The sequence below is a fragment of the Eptesicus fuscus genome, chromosome 7, assembly GCF_027574615.1.
Source record: "Eptesicus fuscus isolate TK198812 chromosome 7, DD_ASM_mEF_20220401, whole genome shotgun sequence".
Taxonomy (NCBI): Eukaryota; Metazoa; Chordata; class Mammalia; order Chiroptera; family Vespertilionidae; genus Eptesicus; species Eptesicus fuscus.
In genome coordinates, this window is record NC_072479.1 from 73682413 (window position 1) to 73708903 (window position 26491).

Here is a 26491-nt window from a genome sequence, read left to right on the forward strand (position 1 = left end):
AGAAAGTTGAAGGAAAAGGTTTTTCCAACCTCATATATTTCAATTTTGCTTCAAAGTATTTTGCTCCTTCTTAGGTTATAATTCCATAAGGCAATTTATTTCATATACATTGAAAAAAACCAACAATGTTGTTAAGAGCAACCTTTTCCCCCCAAGGTTAGATTTGGACATACAAAGACAAATATGGTGCCAATAGATAACTTAAAGAACTCAGAGAATCATTTGGAAGAAGAAATTGAAATTTCAAACTCTGTAATTCTTTCCTTGATGACAAAGAGCAAAACTAGTTTTTCTGGTTTATAAATAATGCAGTGATTCTAGAACCCAATGCATGTAGATGGTCCTAAGTATATGATAATTGTGCTCTTTGGAAATCATCACACAAATCTGTTATTGCCAAAGACTTTTAGTATACGTTTTCTGTGTTCTAAAATTATGCCACAAAAGGTAATATTAAACATAGTTTTAATATAAATACGTTACATGATACCAGGCATAATAAACACTCAAACAATGTTTATTGAATTTACCACCTATAGAGCTTAGAGAATATCTGCACACATTATATTTATCTTAACCTGCGTATATAGGTATATTTACAATTTTTATGTATTTAAAGTAAGTTAAATGCAAAAATAATTTTTATAGCTTATTTGTTTAAAATAATACTCAGTAGAGGAAGTCCAGGGTAAAAAATAATAATCAAGGACAGATGTCTGGATATTTTCTGAAGACATTTTTCTTTTACAGTTCTAGTATAATAGAAATATTGCATAGGTTACTTTCAGTATGAGAAATATAATGAGTGGCATTTAGAGTCATTGCAGCCCAGCTGGTGTGGCCCAATGGTTGAGCATTGACACGTGAACCAGGAGATCACGGTTTAATCCTCAGTGGGGGGCATGCAGGAGGCAGACAATCAATGATTCTTTCCCTGTCCCTTCCTCTCTGAAGTCAGTAAAAATATATACTAAAAATAAAATAGTCATTTTATTAAGTGCTTCATATGCTTTATGAACTGTTTAATCCTCTGACTAGCTCTCTGAGTTGGGAATACCTTTATTCCAGTTTTTCAGAAGAAACATTCAGGCCTATAGGTGCACGACTCAAGCCACGCCAGCAGTGGTGAGAGCACCAACATTTCAATCCAGGTGCATGTCAACTGCATAACTGGGGCCCTTAATCATGCTCCCCTCTTTTCCGGGAACCGCAAAGGATACCAGTTCTGCCTGCACCATGTTTACATGTAGATTTGTAAGTAGTGCTGAAAAATTACAAAATGAAAAATCACGAAACAAAACCACAGACTTGTGAACAATAGGTTTTGTCAGTGACCTGTTATTTATGTGCATTTGGGGATAAATAAGACAGTAAAATCTTTTTTTTCTCTCTCTCCCTTCAGCTTTGTAATAAAATAGTATTTCTGGTGAGTTTTGTTGGAAACCGTGGCACATTCACCCGAGGGTACCGAGCAGTCATCCTGGACATGGCCTTTCTCTACCATGTGGCGTATGTCCTGGTTTGCATGCTGGGCCTCTTTGTCCATGAATTCTTCTATAGCTTCCTGGTGAGTACATCTCTATGTGGACAATTGCTGCTGGGAAAAATGCACAATGCTCCTACCTTTGATTTTATTTTTTTAAAGCAGGGCCTGACATTTAGGACAAATTATGTTATTTTTAGAATTTCCTAGGCAAAGCATGAATTGTTATTATTTTTAGTCTTTTTTTCTCTGAGAAACTACATCTGTGGTGGAATTCTTTCTTTCCTCTCTGAGAAGGAACCAACGAGTCCACGCTTGACCCAGGTTTCATAGAGCAGGCTGCTTGTGGTTCAGCGAAATCATATATCCATTTACATTTAGAGAGTCTGAGATGGAATGTGGGAGAAAAAAAGGGGGAATATATTTCCTTTGTACTGGAATCATTATATTTTATTTATGGTGCCAAATATGTGTATCTTTACAGTGACAAGTAAGTAAAACGAGGGAGAAAAGTGTCAACCTAGCAAAAAGACAATGAGTTGTTTTAAGAAAAGTCTTACAGTTTCAGATTTAATGTCATTGTTGTTAAGCTTATCTACATATACTTAATTCGTTAAATGGATTTTCAGATTTCTTCTACAGATTTTTGGTGTGTTTGTGGGTTTTTGTGGAGTTTTTTTCTGGCTATCAGTTTTTCTTTATGCATATATGTTTTATGGCCATAAACCAGGAGAGGAATCAATATAAATATATGATGTTTTGAAACTTAAAGCACTACCTGGTTAGCATCATGCATAGGAGCAATTTATTTATCTCTCCAGCCCAGAGCTGACATGCACTTCTCAGTAAAATCACCTGAAAACAAGTTGAAGATCTAAAACCAGTACACTGACCCAGTTTGCTCGCCTCCTGCTTCCCTGTTATGTTATCTAGCACACCCATGTATGAAGACTGAAAAAAAGCTAATTTGCCATTTACTCTCAAGCACTTGAAAGAGCCACAGTGAAGAGTGAATTTGTCCCGTAGGTTTAGATTAAAAATTATCTTCCAGATAGTTCATCAGATTATTTGCCAATCAAAAGGAAATCTTTTTTTTTTTTCTGTTTCAGGGATCCAAATGAATTCCCTCTCTGCTTTGATTCACCTGAAAAGTTCCATTTAAAAAAAATCTGCCTGTGGTATACAATAAAATAAAATAAAATTTTAAAAAATCTGCCTGTGACCTACAGGGGTGGGCAAAAGTAGGGTTATAGTTATTTGTATGGAACATAATATAATTAATAAATAATCATACAAGAATAAACTCTGTTTTTCTTCCTCACAACTGTAAACCTACTTTTGCCCTGCCCTGTATAAAGTCCAGGGGTACCCAGCACTTTACCCTGACTGTGATATGTGTGTCCGCCTTCTGGTCCATAAAATGAGTAGGGGTAGTATAGGAGACTAGTATTAGCAAAATCTATTAAAAAGATAATGTGAAATGAGGTATGTAAATATTTGTTTTCCAAGTAAAGGTATTTGACAAAATAAAGTTCTATTTGAATGATTGTATGAGTTATTAAGAGTAATGTTACTTTATGTTACTTAACCTTATTTTTTAGTTTTATTTCCTCCTGTCTTTTATCTCTCCAATCTTACACTAGGGATGCTGATTTGTTTTCATTGGGTTGGTTATGGAAAGGAGATAGTCCATTTTGATGTTTAGAGTACTAGAAGGAAATTGTAATGGACATAATAACAAAATGGAATTTAAACATTTTAAAAATACTTTTTTACTTTGAAATTATATGAATATGCATTCCTGGTTTCCTCCACAAATGTCAATCGTTTATTCAAAATAATAAAAACCACACTCTAGATTTTCCTTTTAGAAATAAACAAAAAGAACCATCAACCTGACCAATGTCAACACGTTTTGCATTCTCAAGATTCTGATTCCATGAGGACAGGATGGGGCCCAGGGACATGCAGTCTTTGCAAGCATCCCAGGGGCTTCTTGGAAGCTCTATACTTCCAGAAGCTATCCAGAAGTGACCCAGAGTCCATTGTCAGACCTTTTATCTCAGTCACTATTGAAATAAACTTAAGAAAAACCTCCTTATGTCAAGTAGATAAGTTCACGTCAGAGCGCTGATAATTTGGAAGTTGAATTTGCATTAGTTATTTGTCTGTTCTGAAGAATGTTGACTTCATATCCAGAGTTTGCTGCTCCCTCCAAAAGATACATAGCAGAATAGTTAAACCTTTTTTTTTTTTAACCATCATAGAATAACAGTTTCTAAGGTGAGCAAACAAGTTAATAACTGTACAGCAGTTATTTGTAAGGCTACAATTAGATTGGAAAGTGACGGTGTAACCCTTCGTGCTCAGGAAAGCAGGGTACAAGGCCCTGGTGTTTCTGAGAGGATGCAGGACATGGATAACTGATCGTTTCAACCAGTTTAGATGTTCTAATCACTGCTCAAAGGTAGCAGAAGACAAACTTCTATTATTCAACTTTTTAAAATATTCTTTATTTCCAAACAGGTATTTATGCCTTTTTTAAGTGAATGTTAAATTATTGCCTTTAACCAGCTTTTGGTAATAAAACATGTACTTGATAATGTATAATTTTACATAACAATAAGTAAAAGTGTTTTCAGTGTTGACTACAGATAGCAAACACACACCTAGGTTCTTGACTCGTGCATAGATTTTCTCCTACTAAACACATAATGGAAAACAACCCATTAGAGAAAGTGTGAATTAGCAAAATTGTGTTATTATATCTTTGTTTATACTTCTGTTTCCAAAAGTATATACTAAAGTAATATGTTTTATCCTCATTAAATGCCTTTATTAAGGAAAGGTGTTTGCATTTCTCAACTATTTTAAAATTTCATATCTATTTCTATTGCAGCAGGCTCATAAAATTGTTCTCATAATTTCACCTCTAATCACTTGATTAAATAATACATTTCATGAGCCTATCCATTATCCATCACTTAGGTGAACCTAATTCAGCATTCTCACTTTAGTCATTTTACATAGTCTAGAAGCAACTGCAGAATATCAGTAAGAGTAAAAATAAGGAATAAGAAGCTAAGTTGGTTAAGTATAATACTACAATTTTTCTAAATTCAAATATGAAGCTATGTTATTTCATGTCTTACACAACTGAAATTATGCTGGTTACAAAACCAACAGGTGCACAGTATATGTTGTGTTAGGGTTCTCTTTATGGAAAAACAGTTCATTAGTACATTTCAACTGGACAGCAATATATATTTTGGTTTATTTTTAAAGTGTCATTTAGGTTGTAATTTTTTCATAGATAAACTAAAATGGCTTGCATTTGTATTTGTAATGACCTTTATACTTATTCATCTTTTACTCCTTTGCATTTTTGTGGAATTTTTTATTTTATTTTATTTTATTTAGCTTTTTGATTTGGTGTACAGAGAAGAGACTCTGCTCAATGTCATAAAGAGTGTCACCCGGAATGGCCGCTCCATTATTCTAACGGCAGTCCTCGCTCTCATCCTGGTCTACCTGTTTTCCATTATTGGGTTCCTTTTTCTGAAGGATGACTTCACTATGGAAGTGGATAGGCTGAAAAACAGAACTCCCATTACAGGTATTGCTATTACCACTAAATGAGCTTTCTCGGATGGCAGGTATGATTTGTAGGGAGCTTGTTAAGAGGATTACAGATAAACACTAATGGAGGAAATGTTTTCTTTCACTCCTTTGAAAACATGCCTTGTCCACTAAGAGCTCACGGCTGTGAAATACTTGTAGGCTGCATATTAGCTGTCAATGTGTAGAGGAGTATCCCAGACCAGCAACATTATCTAAGCCCAGTATCAATTAGGAAGTTTCCATGATGACTACAATCCTGAAGACAGTAAACAACTTCAGTGAAGGATAATTGCTTTGGGATGTTATTCCTCCTCTTTTTCCTTCACTCCCAAGAGCATACAGTATCATTTACAACCATCCTTTGTAATCCTATATAATAAAGAACTAATATGCTAATTAGACCGAACAGCAGAATGACAGTCCAGATGAGTTTCCAGACGAACCTGGGGCTGCAAGGGCTGAGACAGCCCGGGCTGCGAGGGCCAAGCCCCTTGCACAAATTTTGTGCATCAGGCCTCCAGTTAGTCTATATGTGTTTGCTCACAGTACATTATATTGTGCTTAAATAATTAAAAATGATAAATGTTTTGACCTGAAACCATCATAGAGTAAGAAATTTGGGATAGAAAAAATACTCAAAATATTGTCATTAAGGAGCTCAATCCATCAGTATGTGGCCATCAGAATTACTGTACAATATTTTTATTGGCTAACTGGTTAGACATCATTTATTTATGCTCACCGTGATTCTTATGAGGGCTTATTCTTCCTATCTTATTTTGAATTTTTACTTATTATGCTTTCTAAAGATTTCTTTTTTAAAAATTTCTTTATTGATTACGGTGTTACATATGTGTCCTTAATCCCCCATTACCCTCAGATCCCCCCCTCATGCCCTCACCCCCCTGTTGTCTGTGTCCATTGGTTAGGCTTATATGCATGCATAAAAGTCCTTTGGTTGATTTCTCCCCCTTACCCCCACCCTCCCCTACCTTCCCTCTGAGGTTTAATGGTCTGATCGATGTTTCTCTGTCTCTGGATCTATTTTTGTTTATCAGTTTATGTTGTTCATTATATTCCATAAAGATTTCTTTTTACCACTTTCCTACCTTTTGCTGTTTTGGTTAAATTTCTTTGTTACTCTTTTTCCTCCTCTTCTAATTTACTGAATAGAAATCATAGTTCTGCACTTTGCTGTTAGCTTCTGTGGGTGATTCTGCTGCCTATGGGTTGTAGGGAATGAAAACCACAAAATTACTCGCTCTCCCCTCAAGCTATTAAATTTAAAGGTATGATTTAATTAGGTGTGCTTTATAAGCCATACTCTTTCTTGCCTTTAAACATTTGTTAATTGTTAAACTAATGATATTTGGTAGTATCTTTCTTAGAATATGGGAAAATTAAGTGACATTTAGATCTTTTATTAAGTCTAAGTGATTAAAACACAAAATAGAAAGATCATAGTTCGAAAGTTATTAAACTTGAGGCTGAGTTTCATACCTAAATCTTAGTCTTGATTAACAGGAACATGAAATATTGCATGTTACTGTGTTTGTTGTTCCTTAAATATTACTTTTTTCCAGAGTTTTGCAGGTGGAACAAAAGCTCAGATATATAAATACTCCCCTAAACTCCCTTTTACTAAACTATCTGTGAATTATAAACTACTTATTCTCAAAATTCTTCAAGTTTTAATTATTTGCAAGGCATGATCCCATTGAGTTATTCAGTGCAGGGTGAGTCTAAAGCCAAAGCATCATAATTCCTGAATTCAAATGTATCCAATAGCTATTGTTTTATGAATCTAGTAGTAGATATTTTTAATTGTGTTACTTAAAAAGGAAATTAGTGTCATATTATGAAAATATGTTCCTTAGAAATATAAAGATACCTTTTTTCTTTTTTGCTTATAATATAGGTAAAACTAGACCTAAAATGTCAAGATCTCTACTAAAAGTATTTATGAATATTTATATAAAAAGCTGTTAAATAAGAGAAAGCATTAAATACTATGATTCTAGTATATGAGAACAGCTAACAAAGTTGAACTCTTGATTCTTCATAGATTGAGATTTTTGTTTCATAGACTGAGAGTGAATGTGATACCAGGCCCTGGGAAAAATACCCTTATTTTCATAATATTTTTAGTTTACTTCAATGCCATATATTATACCTATTGATACAAGGCATAAAGTTTATCCTTTCTGGTATGGAACACTCTTTACTCCCAAGATTGAGTGTAATTATTGAGGAAGACACAGCGTGGTAACGTGAAATTTGAAGTGCATAAGTATGCAGTTTTTGGGTTAGTGTGAAGTCATAATCAGAAAGCCAGGAGACAGGAGCCAAGAGGGGGGAGGTTGAGAGTCCTAGAGTGGAATGGCAAGAGCTTCCCAGGTACAAAGGAGAGTGGAGGATGGAGAATTTGCACATGGCATTGGGAATTTAGGAGAGTGCAGATCATACCTCTGGGAACAGTGCAATTTGTGGTTTGATAGATGAAGGAGAAGGAGCCTCCACTTAACAACATGCAAGGGGAATCCATGTCTTAGAAAAGCCCGAGGAGTTAGAGGGAAGGTTCTGTTGACAAGCCGAGGTGACAGTGTCTCTCACACATGTCCCTTCTCACCCTAATTTCCTCTGATCCAGAATACTGCAGGGACATCTTATGTGGATTCCTCACCTTCAGCCTCCATTCTGCCTGCCCCAGTCATTCATTCTGACCACACCTCTGATTCTGTCTCTTATTCGTTCAAACGCCTTTCTGAGATTGGTGCTGGCTGTGGGATGGTTGGTTTATAATCATCAACCTGGAAGCCCAGATCATTCTGTTGTCATGTCTGGGTCTTTGCCGGTCTCCTTCCCTTTTGTCACACAAATTGCACCTGGAATTGCCCATACCCCCATACCTGCATACTTATCTCTATACCATATTCTTCTTTTTCATTTCAGGAAATAACGACGTTCCTACTATGACTTTAACTTCCATGATGGGAACATGTAACAAGGAAAACTGCTCACCCACGATACCAGCTTCAAATACAGGTCTGTAAAAATGACTGCAGAGCAGTATGTACTTGTTACATCCGCAGTTATGTTTATTTGATAGAGTTGCTCTAGGAATTTCATGGTAGTTTGAAATAGAAAAATGGAGGCTGAAAGAACCAAGAAGTTTCAAACTAGAGAAAGGATTTACGAATCTGCCATTTTATATCCCCACCCTGTTCCTTCTATTATTTCTACTCATGATAATTTATCAAACTTACCCTGTCATACAGGCTGTTAAAAATTCTACTACCATATTGCAAACCCATACCACACTAAGCAAGACCCTTTTAACTGTATCGCCTTTAACAAAGAATCTGGAAACGCTTGGGCTTAGAATTCAGAAGTCTTGGTTATAACCCTGATCTTGCCACTTTCTAGCTGTCTGTCTTAGACATGTTATGCAAATTCCCTGGACTTTGTTCAGATGGCTGGGCCAGAGAGGGAAGGAGGGAGGAAGAGTCAGAGAGAATATGATACTTGCCCTGCTTCCAAAGGAGCAAATGGAACCATGCATATAAAAATCATTTTTTTTTAAACTCAGATTGTTCTCAGTAGTTTGGAAACTATGGCATATGTGAAATTTAATGAGCCGTAGAAGGAATTAGTGATCTGTTTCCAGAAGCAGCAACAATTTAGAGTGTATAGGTCTTTAAATAGTTTGAGAGTTTTATATATGTACTAGAGGCCCGGTGCACAAAATTCATGCATGGGTAGGGTCCCTAGGCCTGGCTGGCGATCAGGGCTGAACTGTGGTGCGACTGGTGGAGCAATCAGGGGGTCGGGTGGGGGGCACTGGCACCCACCTTGGCTGGCCTGGGGGCTGGGGGCAGCTCCTGTGTTGAGCGTCATAGCAACCAGTCGTTCCGCCATTCAGTCGATTTGCATATTAGGGTTTTATTACATAGGATGTGTGTGTATGTGTGTATATATATGTGTGTGTGTGTGTGTGTGTGTGTGTGTGTGTGTGTGTGTAATGGATTTAATCTACATTATGCTAATGAAGGACAACATTGGACTCAGGGAAGATGCAGGAAGGAAGAGTTAAGCACAGTGTAAGGATGGATTTCCCCTCTTCCATCTGGGAGCACATTGTCTGGTTATAAATGATGTGCCTTCATTCCTGAGTTGCCTTTTCCTTGAGAAGTTGAACTATTGCTTGAAGAAGAATGGAGAGTCCCTTCTACTGACTCAATGTTTAGTGGTTTATAACCTAAAGGGAGAAAAAAAACAGGAATACATTTATCCCAATGTCCCAGCTGTTATAGGCACTGTGAACAGTAGTCACCAAGAACTTTTCCTTCCCCTACCTCCTGGGAACCCAGTCAAAGCTTCCAATTAACCAGCTCATTCTCTGCTCAAGTAGCTTACTGTGCTCTGTAGTTTCTAAAGTCCTGTTACACACATCCTCCAGTTTCCCCTTCAATTCTTCAGCCTTCTTCACAATTTGCAGCACTGACTCTTGGGGGAACATTCCAGGGAAAGAAGTTGAGGGGTGGTATCTTATTCTGGATAGTGGGATTTGCAATCACACCACACTCTTGACCCCATAGATGGCTGACTCTTGGCTAAAATGCTATTCTTGCCGAAACCGGTTTGGCTCAGTGCATAGAGTGTCGGCCTGCGGACTCAAGGGTCCCAGGTTCAATTCCAGTCAAGGGCATGTACCTTGGTTGTGGGCACATCCACAGTGGGGGGTGTGCAGGAGGCAGCTGATCGATGTTTCTCTCTCATCGATGTTTCTAGCTCTCTATCCCTCTCTCTTCCTCTCAGTAAAAAATCAATAAAATATATTTAAAAAATAAATAAAATAAAATGCCATTCTTCACATAAATGCCTATCCTGTACTTAGTGATATATGATTGGGAGTTTGGGAATTTCAAGTGTAAAAGCATGCATTTGTTTCTATTTATTTCTGCCAACCTGTAATTCAAGGGCCATTCCATTTTGTCCTGTAAATAGATGAGGGGTTTTCTGACCAGCTGCTCTCTAGGTTTTAAGTCCCTCCCAGTTCTAAGGTGCCACGCATGGTGCAGCTGGTCAGAAAACTCCTCATCTATTCGATTCCGTTAAGCACTGTACTCTCTCATGTCATCCTCAAGTTTGATCAGCTCTAGAACAGGGATTGGCACACTGTGGCCCATGAGGAAATCTGACTTGTCATCTTGGGCTAAGAATGGTTTTAACATTATTTTAAGGTGTATTTTTTTTTTTTCCTTTAAAGAAAAATATGCAGTGGAAAATGTACATGGCCCACAAAGCCAATTTGTCATCTGGCTCTTTATAGAAAAAAATTGCCAACCTCTGCTCTAAAAGATTTTTATTAAAGGTGCTAGAAATTCTGCATAGGACAGTGCTAGGGACAGAGTTCTTTAGCTTGCTTCTAGAAACATGCCTTCACATTGACTTAGTCACCTTTAGTACAGTTCTTTAGCCACATAGAAATTTGTCTTAAATAGACTATCATTTAGCCCATGTTTCTCCATCTTAAAAAAAAACAAACAAAAAAAAAAACACAATTATTAAGCTCCTTCTCAAAGCCTCCTTGCCAAAGCCCACATACATAATGTCTCCCACATCCCCAATTTGAGGTTAGTCTGAATGCATGCTGGCTTCTCTTGATCTCGACTCCTTCCCACACTATCACTTTAATGATCCACTTTGGTGTGTTATCTTGGGGACCAGCATCAAGTTCATCTGTGAGCAGCTTGCAGAATCTGTCACAATCTCAAATTTAGATCTGCAGATGCCTCTGTGCTCTTATCATTATCCATGATTTTTAAAAAATTACAGAGAGGGATTTTGAAAACTTGGACATGGTTTAAGTAGTTGGGTAAAATTAAGTCCTTTATAGTAAAAGCCTAATATGCTAAGTGTCCGGTCATCCAGTTGTCCGTTCAACCAATCAAAGCATAATATGCTAATGATATGCTAAGGCTGCTCAACCTCTCGCTATGACATGCACTGACCACCAGGGGGAAGGTGCTCCAACTGGTAGGTTAGCTTGCTGTTGGGATCTGGCTGATTGGGACTGAGATGGGCCAAACATGCTCTGGAGCCCTCCCACAGTCCCTCCCCAGCTGGCCAACCTCCCATGTCCCTCCCCGGCCCTGATCGTGCACTGGTGGGGTCCCTCAGCCTAGCCTATGCCCTCTCGCAATCTGGGACCCCTCGGGGGATGTCAGAGAGCTGGCTTCGGCCTGATCCCAGAGGCTAGGCTGAGGGACCCCACTGGTGCACAAATTCGTGCACCAGGCCTCTAGTAGCTAGATAAAATTAAATAGTTCAGGATCTGTGGGGCACCTTGAATATCAATTATTACCACCAGTATATGTCTTCTTTTCTATTAAACATTCTTTCTCCTTAACAGAGTATGAAAAATAACATTTTTACAATTTAGTTTCTTGTTAGCACAAATATTTTAATAACATGGTTCCAATGTATATAGTAACCCTATTCCTGCATTGCTCTTGTATATCTGAATATTACTTTTAATTTACTTCCTTTATTTTAAAGAAAATACACTTTATGGTTTGATCTTTAAGAATAGATTACTTTGCCAGTGAACCAACAACAAAGCTAGTGTTCCTCCCACCAGTCTAGAACGATGGCTGACCCACGGGTCTTGCACAGCCGTTAAGCTAGTGATGCTCATCCCAGCGTGGGAGCCGGAAGCTCCCGAGGCACCGTGAGGTAACTGCTCCTGGAGGGACGTCTTCCAGATCAGACACGGTGTAAACATATCCCAGGTCCTGGCTGCCTGGCTCTTACAATTCTGCAGAATTTAGGCTTTCTGCAATTCCCCAGGCACTGATGTTGATTCTCCTCTAGGCATTCTATTGTAATTGTTTCATATGCTATAACTAATGGGGATATTTCAATCTTAACTTTGAAAAAGTAAAGTGAATATTTTTGTAAAACAGGAAATTAGTTGTCTACATAGTACATTATTTGATTCTGGTAATAGTAATAATTTTTAAAACCTTGTATATTCATTCATATATCAATATTTGTTGAGCCTATACTATTGGCCAGCCAACATGCTAGGTATTATACTGTTGAGTAAACAAACATAAATCCTGGCCCTTAATGGAACTTATAGAATAGTGGGGGAAGCATAAAAACAGTTATAAATTATGGTGAGTCCTGTAGGCGGCACTATGAGGGGTAGTCACGAGAGAGCCTGGTTTTAGGAAGATCAAATAGAAAAGAATTCCTGAGGAGGAATTATTTAAACCAAAACATGAGGTGAGAAGGAGCCAGTCAGGCCAAGAGGAAGGAGAAGTGCATCCTGGTCCCAGGGATGCATGAGTCTAGTTCAAGGATAGATGGATGCGACTAATTATCCTCATGTTATAGGTACAAACACCGAAGGACCTTATGTAAGATCACATGGCTATTAAATCAATCTAGATCTCTTACCCCAAACCCTGAACTCCAGCCTTTTCAGTTTTATTGCCTCTTAATTACTAAATGATTAATCCCTATAAATAATTTTTTTCCTAACCCAAATTTAGAGATTGTTAAAATTCTGCCTATTGTATTTCCTTTCAAAGAATGCTTGGATAGATTGTCTTTATGCAAACCGTGTTCTAAAGGCAGTTTCTTAAATATTCTCTTATGTGTTTATCAGCTGGGATTAATTCCCTTCCCACCACTGCCTTGGGGATATTTAGCAATGTCTCCAGACATGTTTGGTTGTTGGAACTCTGGGAGAAGTGCAACTAGCATTCAGTGAGTAGAGGCCAGGGATGCTGCTAACCATCCCACAATGCACAGGACACCCCCACCACAAAGGATTATCCATCACAAAATGTCAGCAGTGTTGAGGTTGAGAAACTCTGTCCTTTTACGAAGTCTATTTGGATATTAGTTTGTAACTCTGGACATAAATATGTAAAAGGCTTCCTGTAAAAACCTCTACAACCTCTTACTCACCTAAAATATTACACAAAGAACACCTTCTCTTTTATCTATGGACTGATGGGGACAGCCCTTCCAGATGTATTGTTCAAGGAGCAAAGTCGTCTTTTTTCCTTTCTCATTTTTTAAGGCTCCACCTGAGATGGGAATGGTGGGGAGAGGCAGAATGATGGGCACAGGCAGTATGATTTTTTCATGAAAAACCCCCAGTGTGCTGCGCCAGCACAGCCAAGGTTTCAGCGAGCCTGAGGGAGGGCCGGCGAAGGATGAAGAAAAGACAGACAAAGAGAATAAGCTGGGTCTAGGTGGATCTTCTGTGCCTGGCTGAGGCCACACAACAGATCCAGACTGCAAGCTGAGCCTTTATTTTATAGTCAGAGGTAAACAAGGTAATTTACAATGTTCTTGTAGGTTTCACTTGTTTTGGCAGCACTTGCTGCACCTCCCACAGCCCATTAGCTACCCAGGAAAGATCTAGGGGGAGTCACAAGATCAAGCTTAATTATGCATAACCGCTCCCTACACCCCAGAGTAGGGAGGAAAGGATAGTGGAGGAATTTCAGCACCAGAGGTGTGAGAGAGAGAGACATTGTTGAGAGAGATGGTGGCAATAGCCTTTTACACTCAGGAATCATTCCTAAATCAGTATGAAGAACTACAGGAATGCCTGTATCCACCTACTCTTTCTTCTGAGCCCTTTTTGCATTTAATATAGTAAGTACTAAACATCATCTGATTGAAAATTCCATGGATTTAATCTTCTAGCCCTTGCCCCCTTTAAATTTTGGCCATATGTATTTAACTGCAAAAGTAGCACGAAAGCTAGAACCTGGTGTTTGCTGTGCAGCATGTGTCACTTAGATTTAAAAATAACTTTTCTATGTCTAAGACCAGGATTACGTTTTAATTTGCAAACCCTAGTGTGCATTTGTGATGGGCTTGGCTTGTTACCTTGTGGACAGCGGGACCCCATTACAAAGGCCCAGACACACACAGCAGCATAATAACAAGCCTTGTGGCGACTGGGAGGCTGCAGCCGGAGAAGGTCCAGCCGATGCCGGTGGGTCATTGTCCCAGCAGCAGCATGGTAACTGCCAACCAACTGTGGCTGGAAAAAAAGAATTTTTATTTCATTTATTGCAGGCCTCCCTGACTTCCTATAAAATATTCACTTAAAAATAAACCAAGAAAAAAAAAAAGGATTTTCCAGAAAAGTAAGGCCTGTTTGAGACAATTTACAAAATTCAAAATATAGTCACAGTTCTTTTCTAAGTAAAAATCATTTGAATATATAGAAAAGGAAGTTCACAGATGGCTAACATTTAGAAGTAATTCAAATTTGATATGTTTTGGTATTGTACTTTAACGAAAAAGGTTGATGAATACAAGAAACTGATAAGCTTCCTTTTGAGTGCCCAGTGTTTAAATATTTTTACCTATTTAAATTTTTTTAAAATCAGCATTTCCATAATGACTCGATTTTAATTGAAGTTTAAGAATAACAAACAAGGTGTTTTTAATTGCACTCAAATTTTAAATATATCCCAATGACAATCTATTGCTTTCTAAGAAACCATAAAAATGAATAATTTAATTATTAAAGTAGAAAAAATAGCATTATTAAAGGCTCCTATTCAAGCCTGTCCAGTATTTTTATAAAAACTTTGTAATAGAACAGACTTTGTAATAGAACAGTTTCTCAACCTCAACACTATTGACATTTTAGCCAAACACTTCAGCTAGGAGGGAACTATTTCAGAACCAATAGAATATATTTTTAGTCCTTTCTTCATATGAAACATTTTATTTCTATTATGAATTAAGAAAAAATACTTTATTTTACTGATACTCAACTGAATATGAGAATAACTTAATCTCATGTTGTTCAAGTATAAAATGTATTATATTAAAACTATAATTTTGCATAAGAGTTTACAGGCATCTATACTAATAAAAGGGTAATATGCTAATTAAACCAGGAGACCTTCCGGACATACTTCCAGACAAAGCCATGGTCGCCACCATGGGCCAAGGCAGAGGTGGTTAGGGGTAATCAGACCAGCAGGGGGGACAGTTGGGGGTGAGCAGGCTGGTGCAGGGGCAGTTGAGGGTGAGCAGGCTGGCAGGGAGGGGCAGTTGGAGGCAAGCAAGCCGGCAGGGGGGGAAGGGGGGGTGATCAGCCCGGCATGGGGGGCAGTTGGTGGCAATCAGGCTGGCAAGGGAGGCAGTTGGGGCAAGCAGGCTGGCAGTGGGGAGGCAGTTGGGGGTGATCAGGCCAGCAGGCAAAGTGGTTAGGGGCGATCAGGCAGGCAGGCAGGTGAGTGGTTAGGAGCCAGTGGTCCCAGATTGCGAGAGGGATGTCTGACTACCGGTTTAGGCCTGATTCCACAGGGATTGGGCCTAAACTGGCAGTCAGACATCCCCCGAAGGGTCCCAGATTGGAGAGGGTGCAGGCCAGGCTGAGGGACATCCCCCTCCGTGCACGAATTTTGTGCACTGTGCCACTAGTCTATATATATAAAAGCCTAAATGACCAAATGACCAAATGACTGAACGACTGGTTGACCAGTTGATGCACACTGACCACCAGGGGACAGACGCTCAATGCACAGAATCAGACTCCCTCCTGTCTGGATTGGGCCTGCAGGGATCAGGCCTGCCGGGATTGGGATCGGGCCCGCAGGGATCGGGCCTGCGTGGATTGGGATCGGGCCTTTGGAGATCGGGCCTGTGGGGATCAGGTCGAAACTGGCTCTCCAACATCCCCTGAGGGGTCCCAGATTGTGAGAGGGCACAGGCCAGGCTGAGGGACCCCTCTAGTTTATTAATAATGATCATTATGATACCTAGAATTTGTTCCACCCTATGTCCCAAACAATGTTTTAAGTTCCTTACCTGTAAATATTTAGTTCTTTTCAAATGTCTCCATATTAGAAGTCTGTTTCTACTAATTCTTCCCATTCACATGTAAACAACCATGATCTTTCACTTCTTTTATCACTACTTCTGTTTTCATCATTACCCCCTTGCCACCATTAGCTGGACCATTTTTCTTACATCTTTTCCTTGCTGTCACCAGTTCCCTCTCTTCCTCCTAAGTCCTAATTGAACCTTCCTCTGCAAACTAATCACCTATCATTCCTCTTCCTTTCAGCAACAAATGTTCCTATGAAACTTTGGCTGCACTCCTTCAATTTCTACATCAACCATCTTCTCTTTCACTATTTGCCATCTTCTTATTATTACCTATGACCTAATTGTGAAATCCAACTACCTTTTGTTGATTCTCATTGCCTTTGGCCCTTCTGTAATTTTGACATTTTTTTGATACCTTTTCCATCTTTATATTATTTTCTTCCTTCATCTGGGATCCTAGTACTCTCCCAGCTTTCTTGTCTTCTCTAGCTTTTTAAAGTGTTTTCTCATCTTCTTATCCTGTAAGCTTAAGCGTCATCTGAGAGTCTTTCCTTATCTTCATTAGAATACCCAGTACTTCCTTGGCTGTTTCTGTGACCTAATGGGACCATCCTTTCCCAAGTCACCTCTGGCTGGAAGCATCAGTGTGCTATTTAACGCTGTCTTCTCCCCCGTGCCTGGAGTCCTGTCAGCTCCCGCTCATTCATTCTTTCCATCCCCACTGTCATTGCCCTGTTGAGGCTCACAGCACATCATGCCTGAATTATGGCAACTGCCTCCTAAGGGGTCTTTCTACCTCTGCTCATTCTCTCCTGTTCAATTCACCCGCTATATCACCACTAGACTACTTGTCAAAAATCACTGCTTTGAATATTTCCTTGTCTTCCCACAACTCAGGATTTCTGCCATGGTCCATCGCTTGCCAAATAAAACCCCAAACTCTCTCAAGCTTCACAGAGGGGTCCCTCCTCTGCATGCTGTGCATTTGCTGTTCATCATAACAGCGAGTATTTTTTTTTTTTTTTTACCTCTGGGCTCTCTGCTCATGCCATGTGAAATGCCTCTCTACTCCTGTCTCAGTCCATGGAATGAATATTCAAGGCAAACTGGGAGTCTACATTAATCCGAGGGACTCCCCATGGTATTAAAGGTTCTCTCCCTATTCTAATCTCTTTTCACTACTTCTGTGGCTTTTATCACATGTTAATTTTCCTTACTACCTAAGTACAGTAAGTCCTCACTCGACATTATGGATAGATTCTTGGAAACGACGTAAAGCGAAGCCAGTTTTACTGTAGGCCAATTGATGTAAACAACAGTTCAGTTCCGGCGGCACCCCCTCATCATTATAAAGAAACGATGTTGAACAAAATGACATTATTCAAGGACCTGCAATACATGTTTTATCTCATACTGTTTCACCACCTACATGGTAAACCACCCACCCCTGCTGAAAGTTCTCCAGTGGCTCTCCACAGCTTCCAGGACAAAGTTTAAACCCTTCATCGTGGCGTATGAGTGTCTCCTGATCTGGTGCCTGCCCACTTCTCTTCTCACGGCTCCCACACTCGTCTGCATCCACCCAAGTCCCATCGTTCCAATCCACTTGCAGTTCCCCAACGCCCCATATGCTTTCATGCCTGTTTTGCCTTTGCTCTTCCCACTTGATCTGCCTGGAATGTTTTTTGCTTCACTGGTTTGACTGGCCAAACAGGCCTGTCTTTCAAGATTCAACTCAGGTGCCACCTCCTTCAGGATGCTTGTCCCTGACACCCCAGCCCAGGAGAGGCACATCCTTCCTGCCTCTGCAGTGCCCTGTGATACTGCACGGCCTGTGCTGGTCTGCTGGCCTGCCTTTCCTAGGGGAATGTACTGTTTCCTAGGGGCTGCAACACTTTCATCTTCCCACCTGTATTCCTAGCACCGAGCCCAGGGCTGTTGATGTAGTGCAATGAGGCAGGTTTGGCCTGGGGAAGCCAGCTGGTTATGTAGATAGGTCTCCACCAGGTGGCATATACTTAGGTGAATTTGCCATGACTCAGGGCCTGGCTTTCAGCCTGAAGGCCTGGGAACTTGGCTTAACATATTGTGAGTGGATCCGTCTCACCAAGATAGAATCTTATTAACCAAGCTCACAGAGCCTACTATGTAAAACTGGCATGCCTGTGCACTAGTTATTAAGGAGCATGCTAACTGGACTGTTGCTGGCATTAACCTGACCTGGGCATTTCCCCCCTGTTTATGTGCTACCCAGAAAGCCAATTCTCTCATTGTATATTTGCAGCCAGTTTATGTTATTTCACAATGACTAATCACATGAGTTGTGCGTGGATTTTACTAGCTCACCTGTTAAAGAACAAACAACCTTATTTCTAAGTTCTTGGGGGAGAGATGGAACTCATCATTAAGTCTTTAGTAAACATGTGTGTGACATTGCTGATTGGATAAACGAATGCAGATCCCACCACTAGATATAAGATTGCTTTGATTGAAAGGCTAACTGTGGCAAAGTAACATAAAGATCTATTCCATCTGACCTCATTACTAGAAAACCCTATTTCTCTTTTGAAATTTCTTTAACTCCCTTACACGTTTCTAACTGTTTGTCTCCACATTCTTCCTAGCCATCACATTAGAACCCAGCACCAGGTGTCCGGGACCTAAATGGCACGCTGCAGACTGAGCTCTCTCCCTGCTTTCTCTGCCTACCTTGTCTCTTCTGCTGCTCTGACTGCTGCCACCACAAGCCCTGCCTCTTCCCCATTTCTCCTTCCTCCAAAACCAGTTTTATGTCTTCTGCTTTCTAAGTCAGAAAATTGAATTGCCTTGCGGCTCACCTCTGAGGTAAGTGGTCCAGCGCGCAGGCTCTGCTGAGACCTTTGATGCTGCATTTGGTGCCTGCACATCTCTACCTTCAGCCCTCCTCCCAGAGTGCATGGTTTAAAAAAGAAATAGCTCTGAACCAAGTGAAAAGACTGGGATCCCTCATCCAAGTGATGTTCTAATACAGTCAGTTCACAAGAGGAGAGTCAGCCTTTTGTAACAAAATACCCATCGGGTTGTTCATGGATCAGGTAGACGGAATTAGGCGGATTCTTTTTTCTCCTTTGGTGGTGGTTGTTTTTACACTCAGGCCTTGGCAGGCAGGCGGTGGCCACACAATTCCAAAATTCAGTGCCACTGTGGTTCTTTGTAACGAGAAAAATATATTTCTGCTCACTCATCAACCTTAGGAAATCCTGATTCCAGTGTCTAATTTATTTATTTATTTTTTACTATTTTAAATGACTAGGAGATTATTACCAAGTTTGGTAACTTTGCCATTCAACAACATAAGACTAGGAATTTTTTGGTCATGTTATATCTTTTTTCTCTCCCCGCCATTCCTCCCTAAATATTTTCACATACATTTGCGTAATATAAGTTGTTCACATAAATACATTGTGCTTTTTATCCATAGCTCCATGCTGGTCATTAAGAAAGCTTAGACCTTAAGCAAATCAATGAAATAATATCTGCCTGAATTTTAAGCACCTACTATGTGTATGCCAATCTCTTTGTAATCAGAGTGTTTTACGTATCTTAAATATAATCCTCTGAAGGGTTTAATCCTTAAACAAACCTCCCATTTTACAGGACAGGCTACTGAGGTTAAGGAACTTGCCCAAGTCCCAGTTCTGGAACCGACTAGAATTTGAAGCCAGGCCTGCCTCGCTTCCTTCTGCACTCTTTTTCCCGGCAATACTTTTGGTTCCTGGGTTTTCAGGAGGTCTCACCACAATCTCCTCTCCACACAACACAACAATACACACTGAAGATTAGATTTCTTGTAGTTTGTCCTTCTCATGCTGTCATTTTCCACTGATGGAAGGAAAAACTATTTCAGTGACTTGATCAGTCCGTGTCAGTCATGGGCTGCCACATATAAAATAGGTGTTATGTGACTTCAGAAAATTGTGTCATGGCACGGTTATGAAAAAAAAAAATCTCTGGAAGTAGAAAATTGTGTATTTTTAAAACATGAGTTAGGCCTGGTCAGTGTGGCTCAGTTGGTTGAGCATCATCCGTGCCCGAAAGATCACCAGTTCAAATTCTGGTCAGGGCACATGCTTGGGTTGTGGGCTTGATCCCCAATAGGGGGCATGCAGGAGGCAGCCAATCAAAGTTGCTCATCGATGTTTCTATCTCTCTCTCCTTTTCCCTTTCTCTCTAAAAAACAAAACAAAAATACCACAAAAAAAGACATATTTTAAAAACAAACAAAAAGCACGAGTTTGCTGCATTGCTTAATTTGTATACTTTTATAGCTGATGAAGAGTATGAAGATGGAATTGAAAGGACATGCGACACTCTCCTGATGTGCATTGTCACCGTCCTGAACCAGGGCCTCAGGAACGGCGGTGGCGTGGGCGATGTGCTGAGAAGGCCATCGAAAGATGTAAGCAGGAGGAAAAGTATTTTTTCAAGGAGCACATAATCATTTTTTAAAACTCTCTTAACAGGTGCCCGGCTAGCTCAGTCAGTAGAGCATAAGACTCTTAAAACTCTCTTAACATTATATATATATTGTTTTCAGGGTGTACTCTCTAGTGTTGTTTGCTTTACAAGTATAATGGTAGCCATTAAAACCAGTTAATTGTATGCTAGGATTACATAAACATCACTAATGTACTAAAAACCTATATTGTTAGCGGGGTTATGAACTTTTTCCAAGTTTGAACTGTGTATTGTGTTACAGCAACAAAATCATGATTAGAGAAGTTATAGAGGAATTGAGTGTTACATAAGTAACAGAAACTAGACTGCCTTTTGTCTATCAGGTTTCTTAGGCATGAAGATTTACTCTTTGCCTCTGAATATGAGTAGCCTTTATTATTTATCCATTATGAACATAACATTTAAACAAATTCTAACAGGATTTCATATCTTAAAATGGCAAGGCTGAAAAATTTCTCATTGGCTGCAAACACCAGGCTGGGAGCTTGAAAAAAAATCTCAGTTCTCCAGCAGGCTAGTTGTATCATGTGGTCAGTTCATCTAATGTTTCCTCTTTATGACATAGCTGGATTACATGACCTCTGATGTGTACTTTAATACTGTTCATCAAGTAGAAATAGCTTGAGCTGTATGTACTTGACCCTGTATGTAAGGCCAAGAACAAAACCTATTCCAGAACTTGACAAATCATTAGGTCCTCCTCAACTCCTTAATCTGTTGACTTTTGGAATCGATATTTGTATATCTTTTGTGCAACTTGTGGGATGCAATCTACTGCACCAAAATGCATTTAGCATGATGACTTACTTAATAAAAAGCAAGTCTCTCCATGGCAGGGGTGCGAATGGGGGTGGTATAAGTCCCAGGGAATGGAAGGGGTTCTAGGAACAGGCTATGAAGCTTTTCTCATTACATTTAAAGAAAATGAAGGTAGAAAGCGGGTCTTATTTTTTCCAACTTGGAATATTATTTATATTAATTTATCAAATATTTATTGAATATATTCCCTTTGCTAGACAATATGCTGAATCACCATGCATTGAAAATGTGTATGCGTATATATTTTTTATTTTAAATTTTTATTTCAGGAGCCCTTGTTTGCTGCCCGAGTGGTATATGACCTTCTTTTCTATTTCATTGTCATCATTATTGTTCTTAACTTGATTTTTGGTGTCATCATTGATACTTTTGCTGATCTCAGAAGTGAGAAACAGAAAAAAGAAGAAATTCTAAAGACAACCTGCTTCATCTGTGGTAAGTGTTCTCAAGATACTAAAATAATAGGTGACACTGCCCAGGAGGGGCTAGAATGGTGTTTACTTGCCATGCTTTGGGGAAAATTATTTCAAAATGGAAGCTAGATAACATTCAGATTATGTAACTGAGCGTTGGACTGGGATTCTCTGTTCCATAAATAGATAGAATAATTACATCCCAAAGCTATCCTGTCATTATTTCTGCAATTTCTATGATTCTCTGACTATGGAATATGTTGCAAAATGCCAAAAGGTTCCATCAACTGGTAAATAGATTTTTCATCACAGTAACATATTGATTAAATAACAGAATGATTTTTTATTTTGTTAGATTATGAATTCACAGATGATTTTTTCCAGTAACTTGAACTTTTACTCACTGACACTTTTCTGTACTGTGTTGCTTTATCTGTTCTCTCTCTCTCTCTCTCTCTCTCTCTCTCTCTCTCTCTCTCTCTCACACACACACACACACACACACACACACACTGTCCTCCCTTCTCCCATTATTATCTCTCTCAGGTCCAACCTTTTCTTTGTCCTCATCATTCCCTTTGGCTCTACCCTCTTCTCCATATACCACAGCTTTCTGGCTTTAGTTTTCTCTGTAGCTGGCCTAGTTATCCTAGAATCCTTTCCAATCCTGAAATAATCCCCAGCTCCAGATTACACTCACCATCTATTTTTCCATGTTGGGCTGAAGAATCTTTTGATAAAAGTCACAAAACAAGCATAAGAGCTTCACTACAACATTTTCTTATATAACTTAAATGGGACCCTCAGTAAATCCCATTCCCTTTTTGGTTTGTCTTTTGTCAACCGTCTCATTCCCCTATATAGTAAATGTTGTTAAGAGAGTTTTAAAACATGATTTAAACCATGCACTCTGGGAGGAGGGCTGAAGGTGGCTCTTCCAAACCTTTCCAACATTGCTCCACCAGTTGGAGGCATACCAAGTCATAACCTGTAATAATGAGCTACATTCTAAGGGAACAAACAAAGTAGACATGCCCTGCTTCTATTGTGGAATTCAAACACAGTGAATATCATTGCTATGTCATGTGTTAAGGGAAATGATAGAGTTCACAGGTTGCTGTATCTCTTCAGGTTGAGGTAGGGGGCAGGCAAGAGTCAGAAAAGGCTTCTTAGAAGAGATGGTGCCAGAGCTGATGGTAAAAGATGGAAGGAAGGTAGTCATATCAAAGTGAGTAGAAGCAGAGTGGCTGGTGTAAGGAAAGGCATGGAGGGAAGAAAAATAGGATGAGAATCTTCAGTTACTATAAGAAGCTCAGGGTTGCTGGAGCTTACATTTCTGAGCAGGGCATGCCAAGAGAGGAGATTGGCCAGATCCTATGTAGCCTTTTATATTAAAAAGCATGGTCTTGATCCTGTAGGCTTGTAGAGGATGATCAACCATTAAAGAATGTTAAGGAGAGGAAGACAGGGTTTTATTTTTGATTTGGAGCTCTGTGGCAGGAGTGGGAGGTTGTTCATCAGGGGACAATACTGGAGACAGAGGAACCAGGGATGACGTTATTGCCGTAGTCCAAGTGAAAGGTAACAAAACCTTGATTCAGGAAACAGTCGTGGCAGCATTAAGGGTTGAGGACAGAATCAAGAAATATTTAGGAGAGCCTCACCAGTGTGGCTCAGTGGTTGACCCATGAACCAGGAGGTCATGGTTCGATTCCCAGTCAGGGCACATGCCTGGCATGTGGGCTCAATCCCCAATATAGGGTGTGCATGAGGCAGCCAGTCAATGATTTTCTCTCATCATTGATGTTTATATGTCTCTCTCCCTCTCCTTTCCCCTCTCTGAAATCAATAAAAACATATTTTTTAAAAAGAAATATTTAGGAGATATTAAATCTCAGTGATTTGGAATGAATATGAAAGAGCTGGGGTACCTGGGTAGATGGTAGTATCAACAGCTGAGTTTGAGACTAGAAGAAGAAAAACAGTTTTAGGTAGGAATATGCTGAATTTAGCTGGAAATGAGGTATGCACTGAACACCCCAGTCAGATGCATTCAGCACAGAGATCCACACATGAGTTCCGACTCAGAGAGCGTCTGCCATGGAGACAGTAATTGGGGAATCCGCAGCCTACATATGGTAGGAAAAGCTGGAGTATAGAGAAAGACTCCTGAGTGAGAAAAGAAGATGGAGTTCAAGTGGGAAACCTCACCATTGAAAAGTTAAAAGAGAAAGAGATCACACATAATACAATCATCAAGTCCAAGTGATGTGAGGAGAACCAAGGGTGTGTGGCATGTTGAAATGAGGGGAGAAAATAGTTTGGGAAGAAAGAGATTGATTACTGATTGTCAAAGCAGAGAAAGTCAATAACATATGAACTGAAGTAGAGCCTTTGGGTTCCTCATTTAGAAGGTTTTGGTTGCTTTAGATAGAGTAGTTTCCACGAGGGTGAGGACAGGTACCAGATTGCACAAAGGAAGGAAATTGGAGGAGAAAGAAGAATCTTCTCTTTATATGTCTAGATTAGGTAGTAGGAAGCAAGATTGAGATGGAGCCAAGGAAGATGCCATACAATAATTTCGGGATTTGGGAAAGTGAACCGCCGTATTGAAGGGTGAATTCCAAAGAGAAAAAAGATGCTGCCCCTGAAAATCTCTGTGTTTCGTGGTCTTGCTTTCACACTGCTTCCTCTCAGCCCTTTTCTTTATGATCATAATAACTATTATGTCAGCACACTACCTCCGAAAAATGGTGTTTTTTTTTTTTTAAGAATGTTATCAGTAGGGTGTGAGCCTCATTCTAAAACATGATCCTGTTTCCCATATTCTAAAAACAAAAAGCATGGACAATATAATAAGGCCATCACTTAACCACCGTTCCTGCTCTTCTAAGGTTTCCCTTCACTGTCAAAGTCTCTTTGGCTTTTCATAGTTATTAAAAAAGCAAGTCTATAACCTATAAATTCCTTAAAACATCACAATAACCTTCATCACTAAATTGAAATGTTTTTCTCAAATCTCATAATTAATTTCCTGCTGACCTTTCCTTCTACCTTGAATTGTACATTTTCTGATTTCATCACAAGGTCCTATTTTTTTCTCCCAATCCCTAGATAAGAGGTTCTGATTTTATCATTGACTCCTTGTCTCTTCTCTCTGCCCTCCTCTTTTACATCACTTTATTGCCAAATATGCCACCACACTCCAAGCTCTCTCCAGGCGTCTGTCCTTTGTCTTCAGTTGTTGACTGACATTTAGAAGGGTATGATTTCTAGCAGCCAACTTGACTGTGTTTAAAAACCAGTGCATCATGCCTTTCCATCTCCTTCCTCCAATCCAGCAACTTATCCTGACTTCCATATTGCAACCGTTGACCTCCCATCAGTTATCTGGATTGGGAACACTTCTCCATAATTTTTAGTATCTGCTCTTTGCTCTCCCAGGTACACTAGTTACCATGTACTAATGAATCTTCTTTCACAGACTTACTGCCTTAGCCACACCCTGGCTCACCCCCAATGGCCTGCTCAGCTCTGCTAGACTAATTTTTCCCCTTTGGATTCATCATTTCCAAACTCAGAAGGCTATCAAGAGCATTGCAGTCTATAGCTCCAAAACTCTAATTTTCCTGACATGTAAGATGCCCCACCATTGGGCCCCTTCTTTCTTTGCTTACCTTTCACCCAGTGTTCTTATTTATAGCTCAAGTTATAGTCCAACTGTATTACTCATCTGTAACTCTCCATGTGGTATCAGTTACGGTTTTCTCCAATGTGGTCTCAGTTATGGTGTTTCTCCAATTTCTAGAATGACCAAGCTCCTAAGCTGTGAACTCCTGCCCTCATTCTGAGGCGCAGGTCTTATTCCATGAAGCCTTCTCTGATCTCACTAACCAGAATCAAACACGTCTGTTCCTAAATCCCTCATATCACCCTTAGCTATATGGTTCTGTACATATTCTTGTTGCCTTATCTTCTTTGTTGGATGTTATTTATTATTATTCTATTATAGAAGATGCATGGACTTATAGACATGTCCTGGCTAGGTGATGTTGGCCAAGGTTCCTTTCACCTTGAACTATTGTTTCCTTATCTGGAAAATGGGAATATAATGCCACATTTGGGGGTTTGGTGAGTTTAAATGAGATCCATTTATCGGGAGTCCTAGCTCAATGCTTAGCTGAGATTAAGCACTCAATACATTTTAATTTCTCATTTTTAAGAGCTCCAGACCCATGTCATATCCATTTGTATGCTTCCATAGCATGTATTGGGAATCATTCATAAATATTTTCTTAATGAATGACTACCCAGTAATTCAGCTCCAAATTAACATTGGCTTTATGCCGATGTGCCTTAAAACCTATAAAAGAAAGTTAAAACAAGTAAGTACTAAAAGAATATATACTGTAGGCAAAAATATCTAGGTGCACTAATTGCGAGTTATTCCAATTTTTGTCACATGGGGGACATGGTCTCTGTGGCGTACACATGCCTGCAGGGAGGCAGAGAAACCGGGAGGCACAGGTGATGTTGATACGTGGTTCATTCAAAAATTTGAGTGGCCACTTAGGTAACTTAACCTAAGAGTAAATTTAAATTGTATTTTTATATCCGTACAAATAAAATGTTGTAAAGTAGAATGAATTTAGTGTGAACATTTAAAATAAAATATAAACATTTTTAACTAAAGTTAAACATATATTAACTATTTTAAATATAAACATTTTTAAAGAAGTGGTGCCCGGCACTTTTCCTGTAGCTTAAAATTCTC

The 26491-nt window shown here is 39.4% G+C and overlaps 1 protein-coding gene across 1 annotated transcript in view; it reads left to right on the top strand.

Annotated features, from left to right (window-relative positions):
* ITPR2 (inositol 1,4,5-trisphosphate receptor type 2) overlaps window positions 1–26491 on the top strand; it is a 428506-nt gene that overhangs the window by 356527 nt on the left and 45488 nt on the right. The window contains exons 50-54 of the mRNA XM_054719205.1: window positions 1403–1567; window positions 4904–5099; window positions 8057–8149; window positions 20296–20426; window positions 21574–21739. Coding sequence (XP_054575180.1) covers window positions 1403–1567; window positions 4904–5099; window positions 8057–8149; window positions 20296–20426; window positions 21574–21739 — 751 coding nt within the window. The remainder of the gene's footprint in view (window positions 1–1402; window positions 1568–4903; window positions 5100–8056; window positions 8150–20295; window positions 20427–21573; window positions 21740–26491) is intronic.